Source organism: Hypanus sabinus, chromosome 19 (assembly GCF_030144855.1).
Source record: "Hypanus sabinus isolate sHypSab1 chromosome 19, sHypSab1.hap1, whole genome shotgun sequence".
Classification (NCBI taxonomy): domain Eukaryota; kingdom Metazoa; phylum Chordata; class Chondrichthyes; order Myliobatiformes; family Dasyatidae; genus Hypanus; species Hypanus sabinus.
The window spans coordinates 46,141,403-46,160,056 of record NC_082724.1 but is presented as its reverse complement, the minus strand read 5'-3'; the positions used below and the strand labels follow the sequence as shown (position 1 = coordinate 46,160,056).

At 35.1% G+C, this 18,654-nt stretch overlaps 1 protein-coding gene across 3 annotated transcripts in view; it reads left to right on the top strand.

The window, feature by feature from the left end:
• apeh (acylaminoacyl-peptide hydrolase) overlaps positions 1-11,684 on the top strand; it is an 81,765-nt gene extending 70,081 nt beyond the window's left edge. For all 3 annotated transcript variants that reach the window (XM_059944361.1, XM_059944364.1, XM_059944363.1), the window contains exon 22: positions 9,807-11,684. In XM_059944361.1, coding sequence (XP_059800344.1) covers positions 9,807-9,906 — 100 coding nt within the window. In that variant the 3' untranslated portion in view covers positions 9,907-11,684. The remainder of the gene's footprint in view (positions 1-9,806) is intronic.
• The last annotated feature ends 6,970 nt before the right edge of the window (positions 11,685-18,654 follow it).

Here is an 18,654-nt window from a genome sequence, read left to right as displayed (position 1 = left end):
AATCTACAATAATTGAGTTGCACTTCTTTTGCCATAAATGCCACTTGATCATATAGCAGCAGAATTGACATCATCAGCATTCTGTGTATGGTATCCATCTTGAAAATTTCTGCTATAAATAACCTCTGGCCATGTGACCAAATCAATCAGACATTACAAGATAATATTTCTGCAGTACAAGCCAAAAGGAAAGTTTTAGTGACATTTTATTACTGCACATCTCGAGGAGAATATTTAAAGATTAAAGATTGGCTTTATTTGCCACATGTAAATTGAAACATACAATGAAGTATGTCATTTGCATCAAGAAGGTGCTGGGACAGTTCCAACGTAGCATGCCCACAGCTTATTAACCCTATGTACATGTGTGGAAATTTGGGAAGAAACTGGAGCACCTGGAGGCATCCCATGTGGTCACAGAGAGAAAGTACAAACTTCACCCATAGAGCGGTGAAAATTGAACCCTGATATTACAGCTGCCACTGTAAAGCATTATACAAGCCACTACATTACCATGCTGGTGTTAATCTGAATAAAAAATCCCCTTGCTTTAATTCCATAAGGCATAGGTACAAAATTAGGCCATTCAGAACATCAAGTCTGCTCTGCCATTCCACCATGGTTGATTGATTATCCTTCTCAGCCCCATTCTGCTGACTTCTCCCCATAACCTTTGAAGACCTTAGTAATCAGGAACCTATCAATCTTCACTTCAAATATACCCAATGACTTGGCCTCCACTGCCATCTCTGGAAATGAACTCCACAGATTCACCACCCTATGGCTAAAGAAATTCTTCCTCATCTCTGTTCTAAAGGGTTGTCCCTCTGTTTTGAGGCATTGCTCTCTGCTTCTAGACTTGCTCACTAAAGAAAACATGCTGCCCACAGCCACTCTACTCTAGGCCGTTTAATATTCGATAGGTTTCAATGAGATCTTCCTTATTCTTCTCTCCAGCCAGTACAGGCCCACAGCCATCATATGCTCTTCATACATTAACCCTATCAATCCCAGAATCATTCTTGTGAACTCCTCTGGACCCTCTTCACTGCCAACACATATTTTCTTAGATAAGGGCCCCAAAACTACTCGCAATACTCCAAGTGCGGTCCGACCAATGCCTTATAAAACCACAGCATTACATTCTTTCTTTCATCTAAAGCAAATGCAATACATGAATCTGCAATTAATAAAAAGTTTTTAAATCTACTTTCCTATAATGTTTTGCTGATAATGTAATTCATTTATAGTGGAGCATTCATTAGGTCAATACAGCTAAAGCAAATAGTATTTGAGTTGTACCGTACAAAGAATATTTAGTGAGGAAGAAGGAAGTTGCATGGGCTTTGGATGTTTAAATTCAAGCTACTGATATTAAGTAAAGTGAATTATACTGATGGTACTGCAAATATTGAATGACTTATAGAGTTGATAGAACAGAGATTGACACAAAAGTTATCTATTATGTTAATATTTCCATCAATATGAATATTTGGATGATGATGCCTATTGAGCAGTAAATGTAACAAGATATAATATGAAATTAGGTATATAAAAGATAATTTCCAAATCTGTGGATGATGCAGAACTTGAAATTGTAGTGAGCTGTGAGTTGTATAGCAATGAACTTCAATACGATACACAAATCCCCAGTTTATGAATGCCCACCTTAAGTAAAGCCTGTATATACAAAAGAGCATTGAGGAGACCAGAGAGTTGGATTCTGATGTTTTAATCCAAGTTTCTTTCAAATGTCAGGAAGGAAGCACAAAAATTGTTACTTTATTATTGTTTCATTATGCAATGCTAGAACAAAGGAAAATTGAAATAAACAGTCATAGGAGCAGAAGCTAGTAGCAAGTTAGAGACTAAGATGTTAAAATTAAGATGACACTGACTTTGTGGTGAGGCTCTTTTATATCCATAGATTTGGAAAATTCCATTCAGATTAGTAGGTAAGAGTAAATCAATGAGGAAGTACTTATTCAAATAATGTAGTACCAAGAGAAGCTTCCAAAATTGTACATATGTAACAACATATGACAACAATCTCTCTTCCACAATCTCCATCTGCACAGCTGCACCACATGGTTGTGTGCTTAGCTCCCTGCTCTACTCACTTTGTACTTATGACTGTGAGGCTAAGAACAGGTTCAATGCCATATTTAAGTTTGCTGACAGCACCACTGTCATTTGCCAAATCAAAGGTGGTGACAAATCAGCATACAGGAGGGAGGGGGTGGAGTTTCAAGATGGCGACGTAAACATCTGCCTTTTAGGCGCTCTTCACTTTTCTAACTATAATCACCCTTTAATCTAATCTTTTCGAATTTAATCAAATGAGTTGATATTTTCGATTGACTTTTTTTTTCTTTTAAAACTATATTTGATCTAACTTTGCCGAACTTAAAATGGCTACAAGTAAGAAATCGTCTAAGGAGCCGTTATCTGTTGAAACAATTTCTAATCTTCTGGACACTAAACTTGCAGGTTTGGATAACAAGTTGCAAAGTAAAATGGCAAGTTTAGAAAGTAAAATGGCAAGTTTGGAAAACACGTTTACCACGAAAATGTCTGAACTTGAAGGAGCTGTTAAATCGCTTGATACTAAGTTTCAGTCGCAGGCATCGGTTATTCAGCGGCATGAAGATAAGTTGGCGACTCTTGAAAAATTAATTGTTGAAAAAGTACGTACAATTGAAGTGTTGGATAAGAAGGTACAATCGACTCTTAAGACTGTAGATCAGTATAAGTTTAAAATTTCTGATCTCGAAAATCGATCTCGCAGACAGAACTTGCGTATTATCGGGTTTCCCGAAAAAGTTGAGTCCGGTGATTTAACTGAATTTTTCTCTAATTTACTATGGGAAATTTTCGGTGATGAGGGTTTGCAAACTAAACCTGTTATCGACCGCGCTCACAGAGTTGCGAGGTTTTCGTCTGTGCCTGATAAACCTCGAGCGGTGATTGTTCGCCTTCATTATCCTCGTGAGAAAGAGCTTCTAATTCGATTAGCTCGTAAAAAAGGTATGATTTCCTACAAAAACTTTCAGTTTCGAATAGTCGAGGATTATTCTTTTGAAGTAATGAGAGCCAGGATCGCTTTTAAACCAGTGATGGCAGAGATTCATTCGATCGGACTTAAACAAGCTTTAATGTATCCAGCGAAGCTTAGAATTGTGCTGCCCGACAACAGTCAACGATTTTTCAACACTCTGGAAGAAGCGAAGAAATTTGTTGGAGAATTTCGATCTTCTACTGCAACTTGAACTATGTGTTATGTGGAAGATTTTTCGGAGAGAGGATATCTTTCTATTTTAAGTTTTAACCTATGAAGTTGGGTTATAACTTTTTATTTTTTGATCTATGGGTTCGGTTTTTTTTTACTAGCTTCATTGTTTATAGATGTTTTTTTTTTAATTTTGATAATATTCTTTTTTTTCTTTCTGTTTTGGTTATATACGTTTATATTTTGCATTAATGATTTATCTTTTTTTTAAGTTGTTTATTTTTCCCGTAAGATTCTGTTTTTTTACAAGCATTTATCTGTTTGCCTGTACTCAGATATGGGACGAATGTTTTGGACTTTTAGTTTTTTTTATATATATGCTGTACTGTACTGTACTATATCCCTTTCTTTTTAAATGTTATTTTGTCTTTTAACAGATTGCTGAACTCACATTTGTATTTAGTAATATGGTTTTTTCAAAATGGCGTTTCTTCTTCCCATAAGTCTTTGCTCTTGAAACGTCATCTTGTATTTGAATATGGGATTTTTTTTTAAAGGTATACTACACTTTTAAATTTTGACGTTTATACCTTTTTTTTATTAATGATTGTTGTATTATATTAGTTTTTTTTATTATTCTGATTGATATATATATATTTTTTTTTGCAACTCTATATTTTAATTTGGGTGATATATAGTTTTCTTCTAATCTTTTTTTTATAGAGCTGCCATCTTGAAATGGGGGTAATATTAGTATTAGATTATGCGCCTGCCGCTTGGCTTTCTTTCGAAGGGTGGGGGGAGGGGGTAGGGATCTTTTTTCACGCTTTTGCTTTTTATTTTTTTGCTTTTAGTTTATGGGCCGACTTTAAATTACTAATATTGTTGAGGTGTCATGTTCTCCGGCTGCTCCTGAATCAATTTTCCTCCTTCCTGAATTGTGGGTTATGTGTCTTTTTAACCTTTTATGATACACACAATTAATATTGGTATGATGGATAGATCTGTTAACTTTATCTCCTGGAATACTAATGGTTTAAATCATCCGATTAAACGCAAAAAAATATTTAAAGTATTCCATAGACTGAATGCTAATATTATCTTTGCACAGGAGACCCATATCAGGAGGGAGGATAATCAACGTTTTTTTAGGTTCTGGAAGGGTCAACAATTTCATTCGAATTGTACCGCCAAAATTAGGGGTGTGTCTATTTTTATAGATCCCTCAATATCGTTTACACATCATGAAATTATCTCTGACCCACAGGGTAGATTTTTGTTGATAACTGGTTTACTTTTCCATCGGAAAGTTGTTCTAGTTAATATTTATGCTCCAAACTTTGATTGCCCTGAATTTTTTAGACGTTTATTTACCTCTCTTCCTAATCTAAATGAATATATGTTGATAATGGGTGGAGATTTTAATTGTTGTTTGAATCCTTCGATGGATAGATCTAAACCTATTCGCACTCTTCCGAATAGATCAGCCCTACTTATTAATTCATTTTTGGTTGACTCGGGAATTACAGAAATATGGCGGTTTTTGAACCCTAAAGATAAAGAATTTTCTTTTTTTTCACATGTATATCATAGCTACTCTAGAATTGACTATTTTCTTATTGATCATCGGTTATTAACGGATGTTATTGATTGTAAATATGATTCTATTACTATTTCGGATCATGCACCTTTGAAGTTATCTATTAAGATTTCGGACTATTCCAATAACACCAGATCTTGGAGACTTAACGCTACTTTGCTTCAAGACCCAGAATTTATTACTTATATAAAACAGCAAATTGACTTGTTCTTTTCTACAAACTGTACTGAAGAAATCGACAGAGGAATACTTTGGGACTCTTTTAAGGCTTTTATTCGTGGTCAAATTATCTGTTGGTAAAAGAAAACAAAGATATTTAGATATTGCTTTATTGGTGGATAAAATTAAGGAAATTGATAAGATTTATTCCGTGACTCCTACCAAAGAACTTTATAAGAAGAGAGTTGAGCTTCAAATGGAACATAGTTTACTATTATCTTCTTCAATTGAAAATCAATTAATTAGGACCAGGGCTCAATTTTATATTCATAGTGACCGTACTGGTAAACTGTTAGCTAATCAATTAAAGGCTATCTCGACTAAGCGACAAATTATTAAAATTCGCAAATTAGACGGTAATTTAACTACTGATCATAAAGAAATTAATAATACCTTTCAAGATTTTTATAAATCTTTATATCATTCAGAATTTGATGGTGACCAGTCCATGATAGATAATTTTTTTAACAATTTGAATATTCCTAAACTGACTGATGAAGATCATAGTCTGTTAGATGCTCCTATTTCTATAGTGGAAATAGGAGAGGCTATTTCATCAATGAACTCAGGGAAGGCTCCTGGTCCTGATGGTTATATAGTAGAATTTTTTAAAACTTTTTCTTCTTTGCTTTCTCCTTGGTTATGTGAAATTTTTAATGATGCGTTTGCTAAGAAGAGATTACCTCAATCTTTTTATGAAGCTAATATTTCTCTAATTCTTAAAAAAGATAAAGATCCTACTTTATGTACATCTTATCGCCCTATATCATTATTAAATGTAGATTCTAAGATTCTTACAAAAATTTTAGCTATTAGATTAGAAAAAGTACTGTCTCAGATTATTTCAGAAGATCAAACTGGTTTTATGAGGAATCGGTATTCCTTTTTTAATGTAAGAAAATTGATTAATATAATTCATACTTCACCACCCACAATCCCAGAATGTGTTATTTCATTAGATGCTGAAAAAGCTTTTGATAGAGTTGAATGGATATATTTATTTAATACATTGAGAAATTTTAATTTTAGTCCTAATTTTATATCATGGATTAAATTAATATATCATAAACCTGTTGCTTCTGTTTTTACGAATAACCACAGATCCTCTTTTTTTCAATTATCTCGTGGTACGAGACAGGGTTGTCCCTTAAGTCCTTTATTATTTAATATTGCATTAGAACCTTTAGCTATTGCTATTCGTGAATCTCCTAATATTTTTGGTATTACCCGTAATGAGAAGTTATATAAATTATCTCTTTATGCTGATGATTTGCTGTTATATATTTCTGACCCTGATAGGTCTATTCCTGCTATTTTATCCTTGTTGGTTCAATTTGGTACTTTTTCTGGTTATAAACTAAATTTAGATAAGAGTGAATTATTTCCTTTAAATGCACAAACTTTATTGACTGATAGGACACCATTTAAAGTTGTTACTGATAACTTCACTTATCTAGGTATAAAAATTACCAAGAAATATAAAGATTTATTTAGAATGAATTTTTTACCTATGCTTCATCAAATTCATCAACTTACTACAAGATGGTCTCCCTTGTTTTTATCATTAATTGGTCGGATTAATGCTGTCAAAATGATGATTTTACCGAAATTTTTATATTTATTTCAAGCCCTACCAGTTTTTATTGCTAAGTCTTTTTTTGATAGCATTGATTCAAAAATTTCTTCATTTGTGTGGCAAAATAAAAACCCTAGGTTAAGTAAAAAGCAATTACAAAAATCAAAAAAAGATGGTGGTTTAGCTTTACCTAATTTTAGATTTTATTATTGGGCAAATAATATTCGTAATTTATTGTATTGGAAATTAGATTTGGATTCACCACTGTGCCCACAGTGGGTAAATTTGGAATGTAATGAGGTAAAGGGATATTCTCTATTCTCTGTTCTTGGTTCTTGTCTTCCTGCGGATTTAGTTAAATTTAATAAACAAATATTTAATCCTGTTATTAAACATACATTACGAATTTGGTTTCAATTTCGTAAGTTCTTTATTTTGAAAAACTTTGTTCTTGATAGCCCTATCTTATTTAATTTCTTTTTCAAACCTTCCTGGACAGATCAAGCTTTTAACATATGGAAAAGGAAAGGTATAAAATGTTTTCGTGATCTCTTTTTTGAAGATACTTTGATGTCATTTGATCAACTTTCTAATAAATTTGAATTACCTAAATCTAATTTTTTCAGATATTTACAAATTAGAAATTTTTTACATAAAGTTTTACCATCTTTTCCTAATTCAACTTTGATGGACACTACAGATTTGATCTTTACCTTAAATCCTTGTCAGAAGGGATTAGTAGCTTTTATTTATAATATGATTATGAAGATACAACCAGAAATATCAGTTAGAATTAAACAAGAATGGGAAAAAGAACTTCAATATAACATATCAACAGATAAATGGGAAAAAATTTTGCAAATGGTTAATTCTTCTTCTATATGTGCTAAACATGCTTTAATACAATTTAAAATTGTACATAGAGCTCATATGTCTAAAGATAAACTTGCTCGATTCTATTCTCATATTAACCCTCTATGTGACAGATGTCATTTAGCAGTGGCCTCATTGACCCATATGTTTTGGTCATGTCCCACTTTACATAATTATTGGAAGGATATATTTACTACTATTTCCTCAATTTGGAATATAGATTTACAACCTCATTTTATTACTGCAATATTTGGTATACCAAATGAAGATGGCAATCAGTTTTCCCCCTCAATCAGACGAATGATTGCTTTTGTAACATTAATGGCCAGAAGGTCTATACTACAAAATTGGAAAGAAGTAAATCCTCCTACTACATTTCAGTGGCTTTCTCAAACTATTTCTTATCTGAGTTTGGAAAAAATTAGAAGCACTATTTTTGACATCAATTAAATTTGAAGAAACTTGGAGACCGTTTATTCGACATTTTCATATGAATTAATTTGGCCTTCTCCGGACCTTTCTGCTTATTCATGTTCAGGTATGGAGTTCCGGAGTTCTTTGACACTATCTTATACTTGTAAACTGTTATTATTGCCTATGTTAGTTTAGTTTAGTGTTTTATTTTTTTTTAATATATATTTTTTCTCACATATTTTTTAATATTTTTTTTTCTTTTTTAATGGTTATTTGTTTTTTTTTCATATAATCATGTGGACTTGATTAAGGTATTTTCTTTTGTTGATGTTTAGTAGGATATTATTATCTTATCAATGTGATTTCAAGTCTATTGTATTTATAATTTACTTATTACTATGTTATTTTTTTTTGTGTATATGTGAAAATCAATAAAAAGATTGAAAAAGAAAGAAAGGAGGGAGATTGAAAATCTGGCTGACTGGTGCCATAACAACAACCTCTCACTCAATGTCAGCAATACCAAGGAGCTAATTATTGACTTCAAGTGGAGGAAACTGGAGGTTCATTAGCCAGTCCTCATCAGGGGATCAGAAGAGAGAGGTTCAGCAATTTTAAATTCCTCGGTGTTCTTGGATACAGTGTTTTAATGATATTACATAGAATACACGGCAGCACCTCTACTTCCTTAGAAATCTGCAAAGATTCGGCACGTCATCTAAAACTTTGAAAGACTTCTATAGACATGTCATAGAGAGAATATTGACTGGTTGCATCATGGCCCGCTGTGGAAACACCAATGCCCTTGAACAGAAAATCCTACAAAAAATAGTGGATACGGCCCAGTCCATCGCAGGTAAAGCCCTCCCCGCCATTGAGCATATTACACGGTGCACTATCACAGGAAGTCAGTATCCATCATCAAAGATCCTGACCATCCAAGCCATGCCCTCTTCTCACTGCTGCCATCAGGAAGAAGGTACGGAGCCTCAGGACCCAGACCACCAGGTTTAGGAACAGTTTTACCCCTCAACCATCAGACTCTTAAACCAGATGGAATAACTTCACTCACTTTTACTATAGACTCATTTTCAAGGACTTTTCATCTCATGCACTTGATATTTATTTCCTATTTCTTCTTATTTCATTTTATCTATTTTTGTTTCTGCACAGTTTGTTGATTTTTGCCAGTTGGATGTTCGTTGGTCCTGTTGGGTTCAGTCTTTCATTGATTTTATTGTGTTTCTTGCATTTACTGTGAATGCCTGCAAGAAAATGAATCTCAGGGTTATATTATAGTGACATATGTGTACTACTTTGATCTCAGGAACACACGGAACAATTGCATTTACACACAGTGACCACTAGGTGGCATATTAAACTACATATAAGAATTATTTAAAATACAAGCAATAATTAGTTGTTCATCTGCAAAGAAAATAACAATTAAACAGTCTAATCTAAGAATTAAACAGTCGTAGATAACAAGAGATATCAATTGATGCCTGCTGTGGGGCTGTAGACACCTTCTGAGGTATGGGAACTTGGTTCACAGGCCCATTTCCAATTTGTAAACTGTCCCTCAGAGGATATGTCTTGGATCTAGCACTTAAGTAACTTTACAAAGAACACATGGCAGCACCTCTACTTTCTTAGAATTTTGCAACGATTCGGCATGTCATCTAAAATTTTGACAAACTTCTACAGATGTGTGGTGGAGAGTATATGACTGGTTGCATCACATTTCCACAATTATTTTGCCTTTAACTTGCTGCAGTTAACTTTTTTTTAACTTTTGTTTATTTTTAATCCTATGAATTTGTATCATGTATGTTCTGATAAAAATGCAGAACAGTATATTTTAAAATTGTTTTTATATCTTGTTTTTTTTTCAGATTATTATGGTACCCTGACAACAACCACTCATTGTCTAAAGTTGATGCAGAGGCTGATGGATTCATGAATATTACACTATGGTTTGTAAAACACCTCTGAACCTGATTCTTCATTGAAGAGATAGTCATTTATCTTGGTGCAAGTTAAACTGCTGGAGCAGTCATTGTTGCTGTGGTGCAGTCCATTAGGTCTGAAACCCAGATGGTTATCTTAGAGATGTCTTTCATATGTTATTCTGGGGCTCTTTGTAGCCATTGTATGAAAATGTTTCACATTGAATTACATTAGACTGCCAAAAATTTCATGAATTCGGTGTAATTATTACCTTTGCATAGAGGGAGGATATGGTGGCACATAAATAATTTGTTCAGTAGACTGCTAGTGATTACTTAAATTATTTGTGCCATATTTGTAATAGCAAAGCTGTTCTGCACTATATTTTATTATATAGTATAACCAAAACATACTAAATTATTTTCTGGTCAAGTACCAGAAACATAATGCAGTTTCATTTCGTTTTGGGCATTGTTCTGTGTATTATTTGTAGCAATGTACCAAGAAATTCATTTCCTTGGAGCAAAATATTGAAAATATTCCACCTTTTAGTTTTTAAGTCTACAAACAATATCAAAAACGTTAAAGAACTGGTAACTCTGTCTTGTAATTACAATGCTCTAAAATAGACTTATAATTTTATGACTGAAGTATTTGAAATCTTGGTTGCTCATTGACAGTTCCTTGTACTTTGCTACTTTTCAGTACGCTTCACAGGGGTGGCATCACATTACTTTAATAGTCTGCTATTACATTGCCATCTGTTTTGCAGACCAAATCTCACTACACTGGGAAACACAGCTCCTCAAAGATAAAATACATTATTTTTGGTACTGAACAGGTGAAGTCTTTGTATGCCTGCATTCTTTGCATTGACCTATATGCATTGTGCTCTTCACAGGTTTCTTGACTTACATTGAAAGAAAAATATATTTATTTGTATCTAATTTTGCAAAAATAATAACTGATGGATTTCCATTTTTACTGCTGTAATCTAGTTGGAGAGTTCAAATAGAATTCATGAACCACTTGAGTTCAACTTCTAGTTTATATCATCAACATTTACCTATGGAATTCCTACCAGCAAACCATTAATGTTTGCAGAAAAGAATAATGTTGTAATTTGCTTTAAGTCTAAGCATAAATTCTTATCGTGTGATACATTAACTGGATTAATAATGCTTTCCGAGGACTTTTACAGCCTCTTCAGTGGGTTCTGCTTGAGTGTCTTCCCACACCAAAAATTATTGATGGAAAAAAATCGGTGCAAAAATGTGCCTTGACAACTTCTTTGACTCTTGACAGTTCCAGTTAGGATTTTGGAGATCTCCTTGTAAATGATGTCAATATATAGGAAAATTTATACCCAGTGTTCTCTAACTGAGTAGTCATACCTCTTGCCATCTCAAAGTGCTCCAGTAGGAGCTGATGAAGTTTTATGAGAGTTATTCTGTAATAATTCTCCTGCCACACTGATGGGAAGAACTTGCATTATATTCTGAAGTCCTAATAAATAGCTGGAGAAAAAAAGACTGTTGAAATGTTGGACTACCTGTATAAAGCAACGGCTGGAGAGGTGCTTCCTTTGCAATTAGTAACAAGATTTTGGAATAATGATGTGCATTCAAATAAAATCAGTTTTTAATAAAAGCAAGAAAATTATGTTTTGATTGAGGTGTAACTAAGGCTGTCTGGAAAATATATTTAAATATATATTAATTTTTTTTAAATTGCTGGTACTTTTACATGTTAATCTCTGGTGAAGCAAGTATGATTTGTAACTATTACTTCTCAGTACCACAGAATAAATGAAGTAAAACTTACTGTGCATGGTATTTAATTTGAATTGAGGCTAATGATGCCTTGGTCTACTTTTTCCACTTCGGCTTTCTACATGCTCAACAAAAACTAGCAGGTTAGTGGACACAGTATGTTGTATCTTGTAGTCAACTCATCCAAGTATCAATCAAGAAAACACCAGAAGATATTACAATGTCTCTTCTGTGCAGGGGTTTCCAATTTTTAATACCATGGACATCTGCCATCTCAACCTTGGGGTTGAGAACCCCTGCTCTTGAGTAACAAAATCAGAACATTGGGAAGAACTCATTAGGGTAAACAGCGTTCGTGGAGACAAAGATATAGAATGATATTTCAGATTGAGACCGTGCATCATGATTGATATACTAGTTTTCTTTCCTGTTCCCTCTCTGTCTTGGTGCAGTATCTCAACCTGAAACATCAGCTTGCACCTTTTGCCTTCACAAATGCTACTCAATGTTCTGGATTAGCATTTTGCCTTTATTTCAGATTTTGCTTCCCTGGTAATCCATTGTTAAATTTGTCCATTTAAACCTATTAAGATCAAAACATGCAGATGATTCTCCAGTCTACTTGGCCTAAATAGTAAACACCCAAGAGTGAAATGTAACATTAGAAACTGCTTTAAAACAGTAGGTTCACCTTCTTCTGGCTGATGGCAAAATAGTCTGCCAAAGGTTTCCCCAACATAACAAAGGCAAGGAGTTAAACTGTATGGTAGCAGGAAATATAGGACCCTCCCCCCTGCAAGGAGTGGAATGCACAGGTTAAATGGCTGAATAGACCAGAAGAAGGAGCTGGAGACCTTTTAATTATAATAGTTACAGATAAGCTGGCAAGTGGTTTTAGCTGTGGAATTTTAGAAACAAATTATTTGACTCCTATTGCCTATAGTTAGTCGTAGAGTTTCTGTTGCTCAAAGTCCTCCAATCCTGCAGAGAGAACCAAAACAATTTAAGTGCAATTATATCAAGCAGATACCAGAGATCTACAGAACTGGTTTAGAAAGTACAATACTGGAAACAGACTGTGTCTGTACAACTAGCTGTGCCCAGATTGTGATTATAAACATGGAGGTCAAAATCTTAAAGCCTTACAAGAGTACTCTTCAATTTTTTTTAGGCATGTAAGTAATGGACATCGTTATATTTCATTTAATGAAAAATGATAGATTGTAAATAAACAAAACATCTGAATTTCTCAGTAAAATAGTTAAGTCAATCCAGTGATTTTTGATGTACAGTTACTCCTAGGTGATTATTTAAAATGCTCATTTTATGATGAATTCATTTTTAGCTTCATTAATCAAGCTGTACCAAGATATTAATTAAATACATGAACTCTTATTTTTAATGGAAGGAAATGACAAGAAATTTCTTTGGTCTATTGCACTGCCTGATAGGAATTGGTCTCAAGGGATTTTCACTCTTTTAACATTGCAAATGAATAGAAATTTTAACTATTACTATTGAAAAACCAGTACAAATTCAAGGACAGGTATTACCCACTTGTATTTCCACCAAGTTATATTACAGGCTTCACAGAGAATCAAGCACTGTATATCAGTGGCCACATGTAGTGTCGATCAACTGCACAGTAAAGCACCATTTACTGTACTGGAAATTAAATGAACTTAAAAAAAAACTGAATTCAATCTAGGTCAGATGTAAGGTGAAAGATTAGGGCATTTTTCGGGTTACATAACCTGTTGACATGTTCGTTCGGGGGGGGGGGGTCATTGAATTTCTCAACTTTTTCATTAGATTGACAGAGGTCACTACGAAGAATGACTCTTAGGAATACAATAAATTGAATATGAATCTTGTTTTTCTCTCATACAACAAGTAGCAATGTGCACTTCATTGAGTCAATTTATTAATTATTCTAAGTATAATTTGTGCAGGATTAACCAATTACAGATACCAGTTTATAGCAAATGGTCAACAGGGTTTTGTATAAAGTATCATCCCAACCTACACAAAGGAGAAAAAAAATAAGTGCATTGAAGTTTAATGTACAATTTTGCAGGAGGCCAGAAGTACATGCTCTGAATGAGCCCAGTCCTCTTTACCTGTGCTTTCCCCTTATCATTTCAATATATTTTGTAAAATCTTCATTACAGTAGTAAACAGAACCAATAGTACTGTAATTTAATTTATTTCTATTTTGCCCATACATGTGTAGTTTAAATTGTTGTACTTGAAGCATGTTCACACAAAAAAATCATGATTTTCATATTTTTATGGATGGAGTACTTATGGAGTATTGGCTGGGAAATTCAACCAAGATCTTGTGAATGGCAGAACTAGCACACAAAGTCTTTAATCTACCCCAACCTTATATCAGATGTCCTAAGAATGTTTCCCATATCTCCAGCACATTGAAAGTATAATGAAGCAACCAATAGGCTGTGCCTTCTAGGACCATTTTTATTAGAAAATTATCACTGTGTCTTCTGCTTCTGTTTATCAGTCAAAGTTGTGAATTTTTCTAAGATGGCTACATTGCTACAGGATTACCTACTGAATGGTGAAAACAGGAATGGCACTCAGCAGGACACCTGGACCACACCATGAACTGCAGTGCAATAGTGTCCTCAGTTTTTACCTATAGATAGGAACTAACCATTATCCTGTATTTGCCTGGAGATTTCCAATAAATCTGCACCTTGCCCGTGAGATTTACTTGGCTCAAAATCCATGTGGTTATAGGTATTTTCTATATAGTCAATAGGCATAATCCTATGTGATCCCTTACCTAAAATATTTGACTTCCTTTTGCATTCTTTCATTACAGCCTGAAAATAAATTTCTTTATCATTCACAGTCATGACCCTGAAATTCTACTACTAGGGAAAATAGAGTTTACTGTTAACCCATGAATAGAATTCAAAGTGAAATCCAAATGGCATTTTGGAGTATTTGCATATTATAAGCAGGTGCCTCCAGCAACATCGCTAGTTCAAGATAAATAAAGATTTCAATAATCCTATTTCCAGTAGAGCCCGTTTCTCTGGAAGTAATCAGCCTTTTAAAATGCAATTCTCCTATCAGTTTGTAAGCAATAGCCAGGCCAGCCTTTATTCCTAAATTCTAGAATATAAATAAAGGTAACTAAACTGTGTGAAACAAATCTTTCATTTGCACAGCATTATCCAATCCCATTACATGTGCCATCCATAAGTGCCTAGGATAATACCTTCATAGTTTCCATCTGTACATTACAGTAAATATTGCTGCCTATAGTAGAACATTGTGTTAAGGCGCTTGTTAATGACATTATGGAATTGTGGAATGGAGGATAGGCAATGAATGTACAGTACACCCATCTCATCTGGATTGAGATTTAATTCACTTTAATAGATTGAGGCCTAATGTTTGTTCAGCAACCTCTATAGAGAGTAATGCAGGAAATTATTTTCTAATTTACTGCAAAAGTTGACTAATCACTAGCTAGAATGTGAAGGCTACAGAGGCTGATGTTCAAAGGTAAATCAAATAGCTTTTTTAAAAACATTTTACATCAACAAAGAATGTAAAGTGATACATTTAAAAAGAGAAATATTAAACTTCACCCATGATAGGAACATAAGAGCGAAATATTGCCAACAAAGATGTAACATAAGAGCAGAAAATGCTGGAAACAGCATATCAGGTAACATCCATAAGGAAACTTGCAGTTTAATGGTACAGGTTGATGTCCCTTTATTGGAAAGTTAGATATGAAGATTGGAGACCACAGCTGGAAAAACTCCAGGAGGCAGGATCAGTGACAGTGTGGGAAATAGTGGCTTGCTATTTGATGGTGGGGGCATAGTCCACAGAGAGATGCAAAGCAATGTCAGAGAGCTTAATATTCAGTCTCTGCAATGCAGGGATCAGTTATGATATTCTTGGCTCCTTATACAACCCTCCAGGACTGATGATGACTTGCTTCAGTCAGTTTTTGTGAGCTGTCTATATGGAAACCATAGCCTGTCTCACAGGAGCTGCCAGGCAGACAGATTTGCAGTTTGCGAGGTGGTGAACTCATTCCCAGGCATTCTGTGTGCTCTCAATGAATGGTCTTCAGGTTCTCAAAGCTATCCTGAATGCATCATCTTGATTTCAAATAGTCCCAAAGGTCAGCAGAAATGTTGTACTGACATTAGTTTGGTTATTCTCCCAGTAACTTTGGAGGCTACTGTGTAAGTAATTTTTTTCCCACTTTGGATTGCATCTGGCATATTCTAGCCCATTCACTTAATTTGTTCATATCCTCTTGAAGCCTCTCTGCATACTCCTTCCTACTTCCATTCCTACCTAGTTTTGGATCATAAGAAGATTTGGAGATAAGATATTTGGCACCTACAGCCAAATCATTGATTATAGGTTGTGCATAATTGGATTTTATGCACTAATCCCCATGGAACATCACTAATCATAGCTTGCCTACCTGAAAAAGGTCCACATACCACTGTCAGCTTTATTTGTTTGTAACTAAGTCACAACACATTCCAGTTTAATACCCCAATTTCTTGCATTTTGCTATTATTGACCAGCCCCATGTGTGGGTCCTTTCCGCTTTCTGAAAATCCAGATACACTACGTTATTTGTTTATCCCTTAGCTATTCCCTAACTTACATCATCAAACAACTGAAACAGATTAAAAATTCTGAAGGAGAGGATTAATAATTATCTGGAAAGGTAGGGATTAATCAGAGAGGGCCAGCACCCTATGTGAAGGATAGATCTGGGTGACTATTTTGACTGATAAGTGTATCAATGAAGGGAGGACATTAGATTTTATTTCTATGAACTTTAATATAGTCTTTGACAAGGTCCCACATAGGAGACTGGTTCAAAGGGTTAGAGCCCTAGAGCAAATGGGCCATTTGGATCCAAAATTAGCTTGAGAATAGGATACAGAAGGTGATGGTGAGGGTTCTTATTGCAACTGAATACCTGTGGCTAGTGGTGACCTATAAAGATTGGTGCTGGCATTCTTGCTGGTTGTAATATATGAAAGCGATGTGGATGTGGGATGCAAGATCAATAAGTTTGCAGATAGCACTGAAGGTATGAAACCCTTTTTTCACCAGGTGTCCCTAGAGGTGTGGCTTGCTAGCCCCATTCTAACAGCCACCGGACCCAGCGGTGAGAAAACCACCTTTCTCAGACTTTGTATGTCTAAGGTCAGTATGACTTGGGTCCCACCAAACCTAGAATGTTGGAATGTTTCATCCACCTGATTCCCAATCTCTATCAAAACTGTGGAACTACTGCCCCTATGCAATCCCCTGTCGCCAAGAAATAACAGACCGTGCACTGCATACAATTATTTAAAAAAAGTATATTTACAAATTACATCTTTATTGTATAGTTAGCAGGAAAAAAGAAAAGAAAAGGGGCCCATTACAGTTAACCTAGTCCAAATGTGCACATAAGTTGGAACTCATCTTGACGTTGTCTTTAATTCACATGCTGGACCCACGGTCTGTGTGAAAGCCCACACCACCTTCCAACTGTTGCTCGAAATCCATATTGAACAAGTGGGCTCCCCTACAGGAGTATTGGTCGTTCTCCCTTCAAGCTACTCATCTGCTCAAAGCCCTCCGGACTTCTCCCAACTCCAGCCAAAAAGACCTCGACCCACAGCAGTGTCCATCAAAAAACCTGTCCGCACACCGTTCTCTAGAACCTTCTCCCAACTCCACCACCCTGATTGGATGACACTACATTCCTAAGCATGAACATCACAACCCCTTATCTTTACTCAAACCCAAATATGCTGAAAGCAGAACAGACTGCTCTTACAGAACTGCTAAAATGAAATACCTACAGCATAGTAGTAAAAATCTTAACTAGGGTGTTATAGGTAGTCTTAGGCTGCAGCGAGTTATTGAGATATTGGTGAAATTAAAATAATGGGGGTTTAATCCAGACAAATGTGAGATAATAAGTTCTGGAAACATTGATGAGGCTAGAACATAAACCATGGATGGTGTAGTCTTTGGGGAAATTGAGAAACGGGAACCTCAGAGTGCAAGTCTATAGGTACTTCAAGGTGGCATCATGAGTAGACAATGTGATTAGCAAAGCACAGGGGACACTGGCCTTCATAGATCATGGTGTTGAAAACAAAAGTAAAGTTGTGCTCTAACTTAATAAAACCTTGTTTGGAACTCAGCTGGAGTTCTGGTCATCAAGGTGGAGAAAGGATGTGATAATATCAAAAAGAATGCAAAAAAGATTCACCAGGTCATTGCCTTGGATGCAGCAGTTTGATTATAAGTAGAGACTGTCAAACCTTGGTCCTTTCTCACTGCAAGGGATGAGGTTATGATGGGGCGTGATTATGTACATAAAATTGAGGGGTAAATGTAGTGTAGAAGGAAAGAATTCACACCGTGTCTGGATATACCATCAGAATAAATTTTCACTTTATGATAAGCTGAAGTCAACAGGGGCATCATTCATCCTGGAACAAAATGCACCCTGTCCCAAAGTTCTCCCCCACTATCTCTATCCAGCATATGCTTTGTAAATATAGAGTGAGGTAAGGAGGTGAGCCAGTCGTAGCATGATGCCTCAAAGCCTATTTGCTGAGCCAACTTTCAAGCTTCAGTGCTTTGTGTGATGCTTGAGATGCGCGCAATTTCATTTTTTCCTTGTATGCGCAATAAAATCTGGTTACACCACATCTGTTGGTTCCCTATTCCCAAACTCACATCCTAAAAGAACTGAAACAAATTAAAAATTTTGAGGGAGAGGATTAATGTCCCTAGTTTTTTTGGGGGGTCTGTTGTTCTGCTGGTAACAAGGCATAAGTTTACGGTAGTTAATTTTTAGGATCAAGTCTTTTTGAACTTGTTCATCTCATTGCCTTGCAAAATCCCTCTTTATTTCTCTGCTATATGATCATCACCCTATTCTCTACGAAAGGTGCTACAGAGCCAAGAGTTTACTATTCCTTATTATAATAGGATAGAC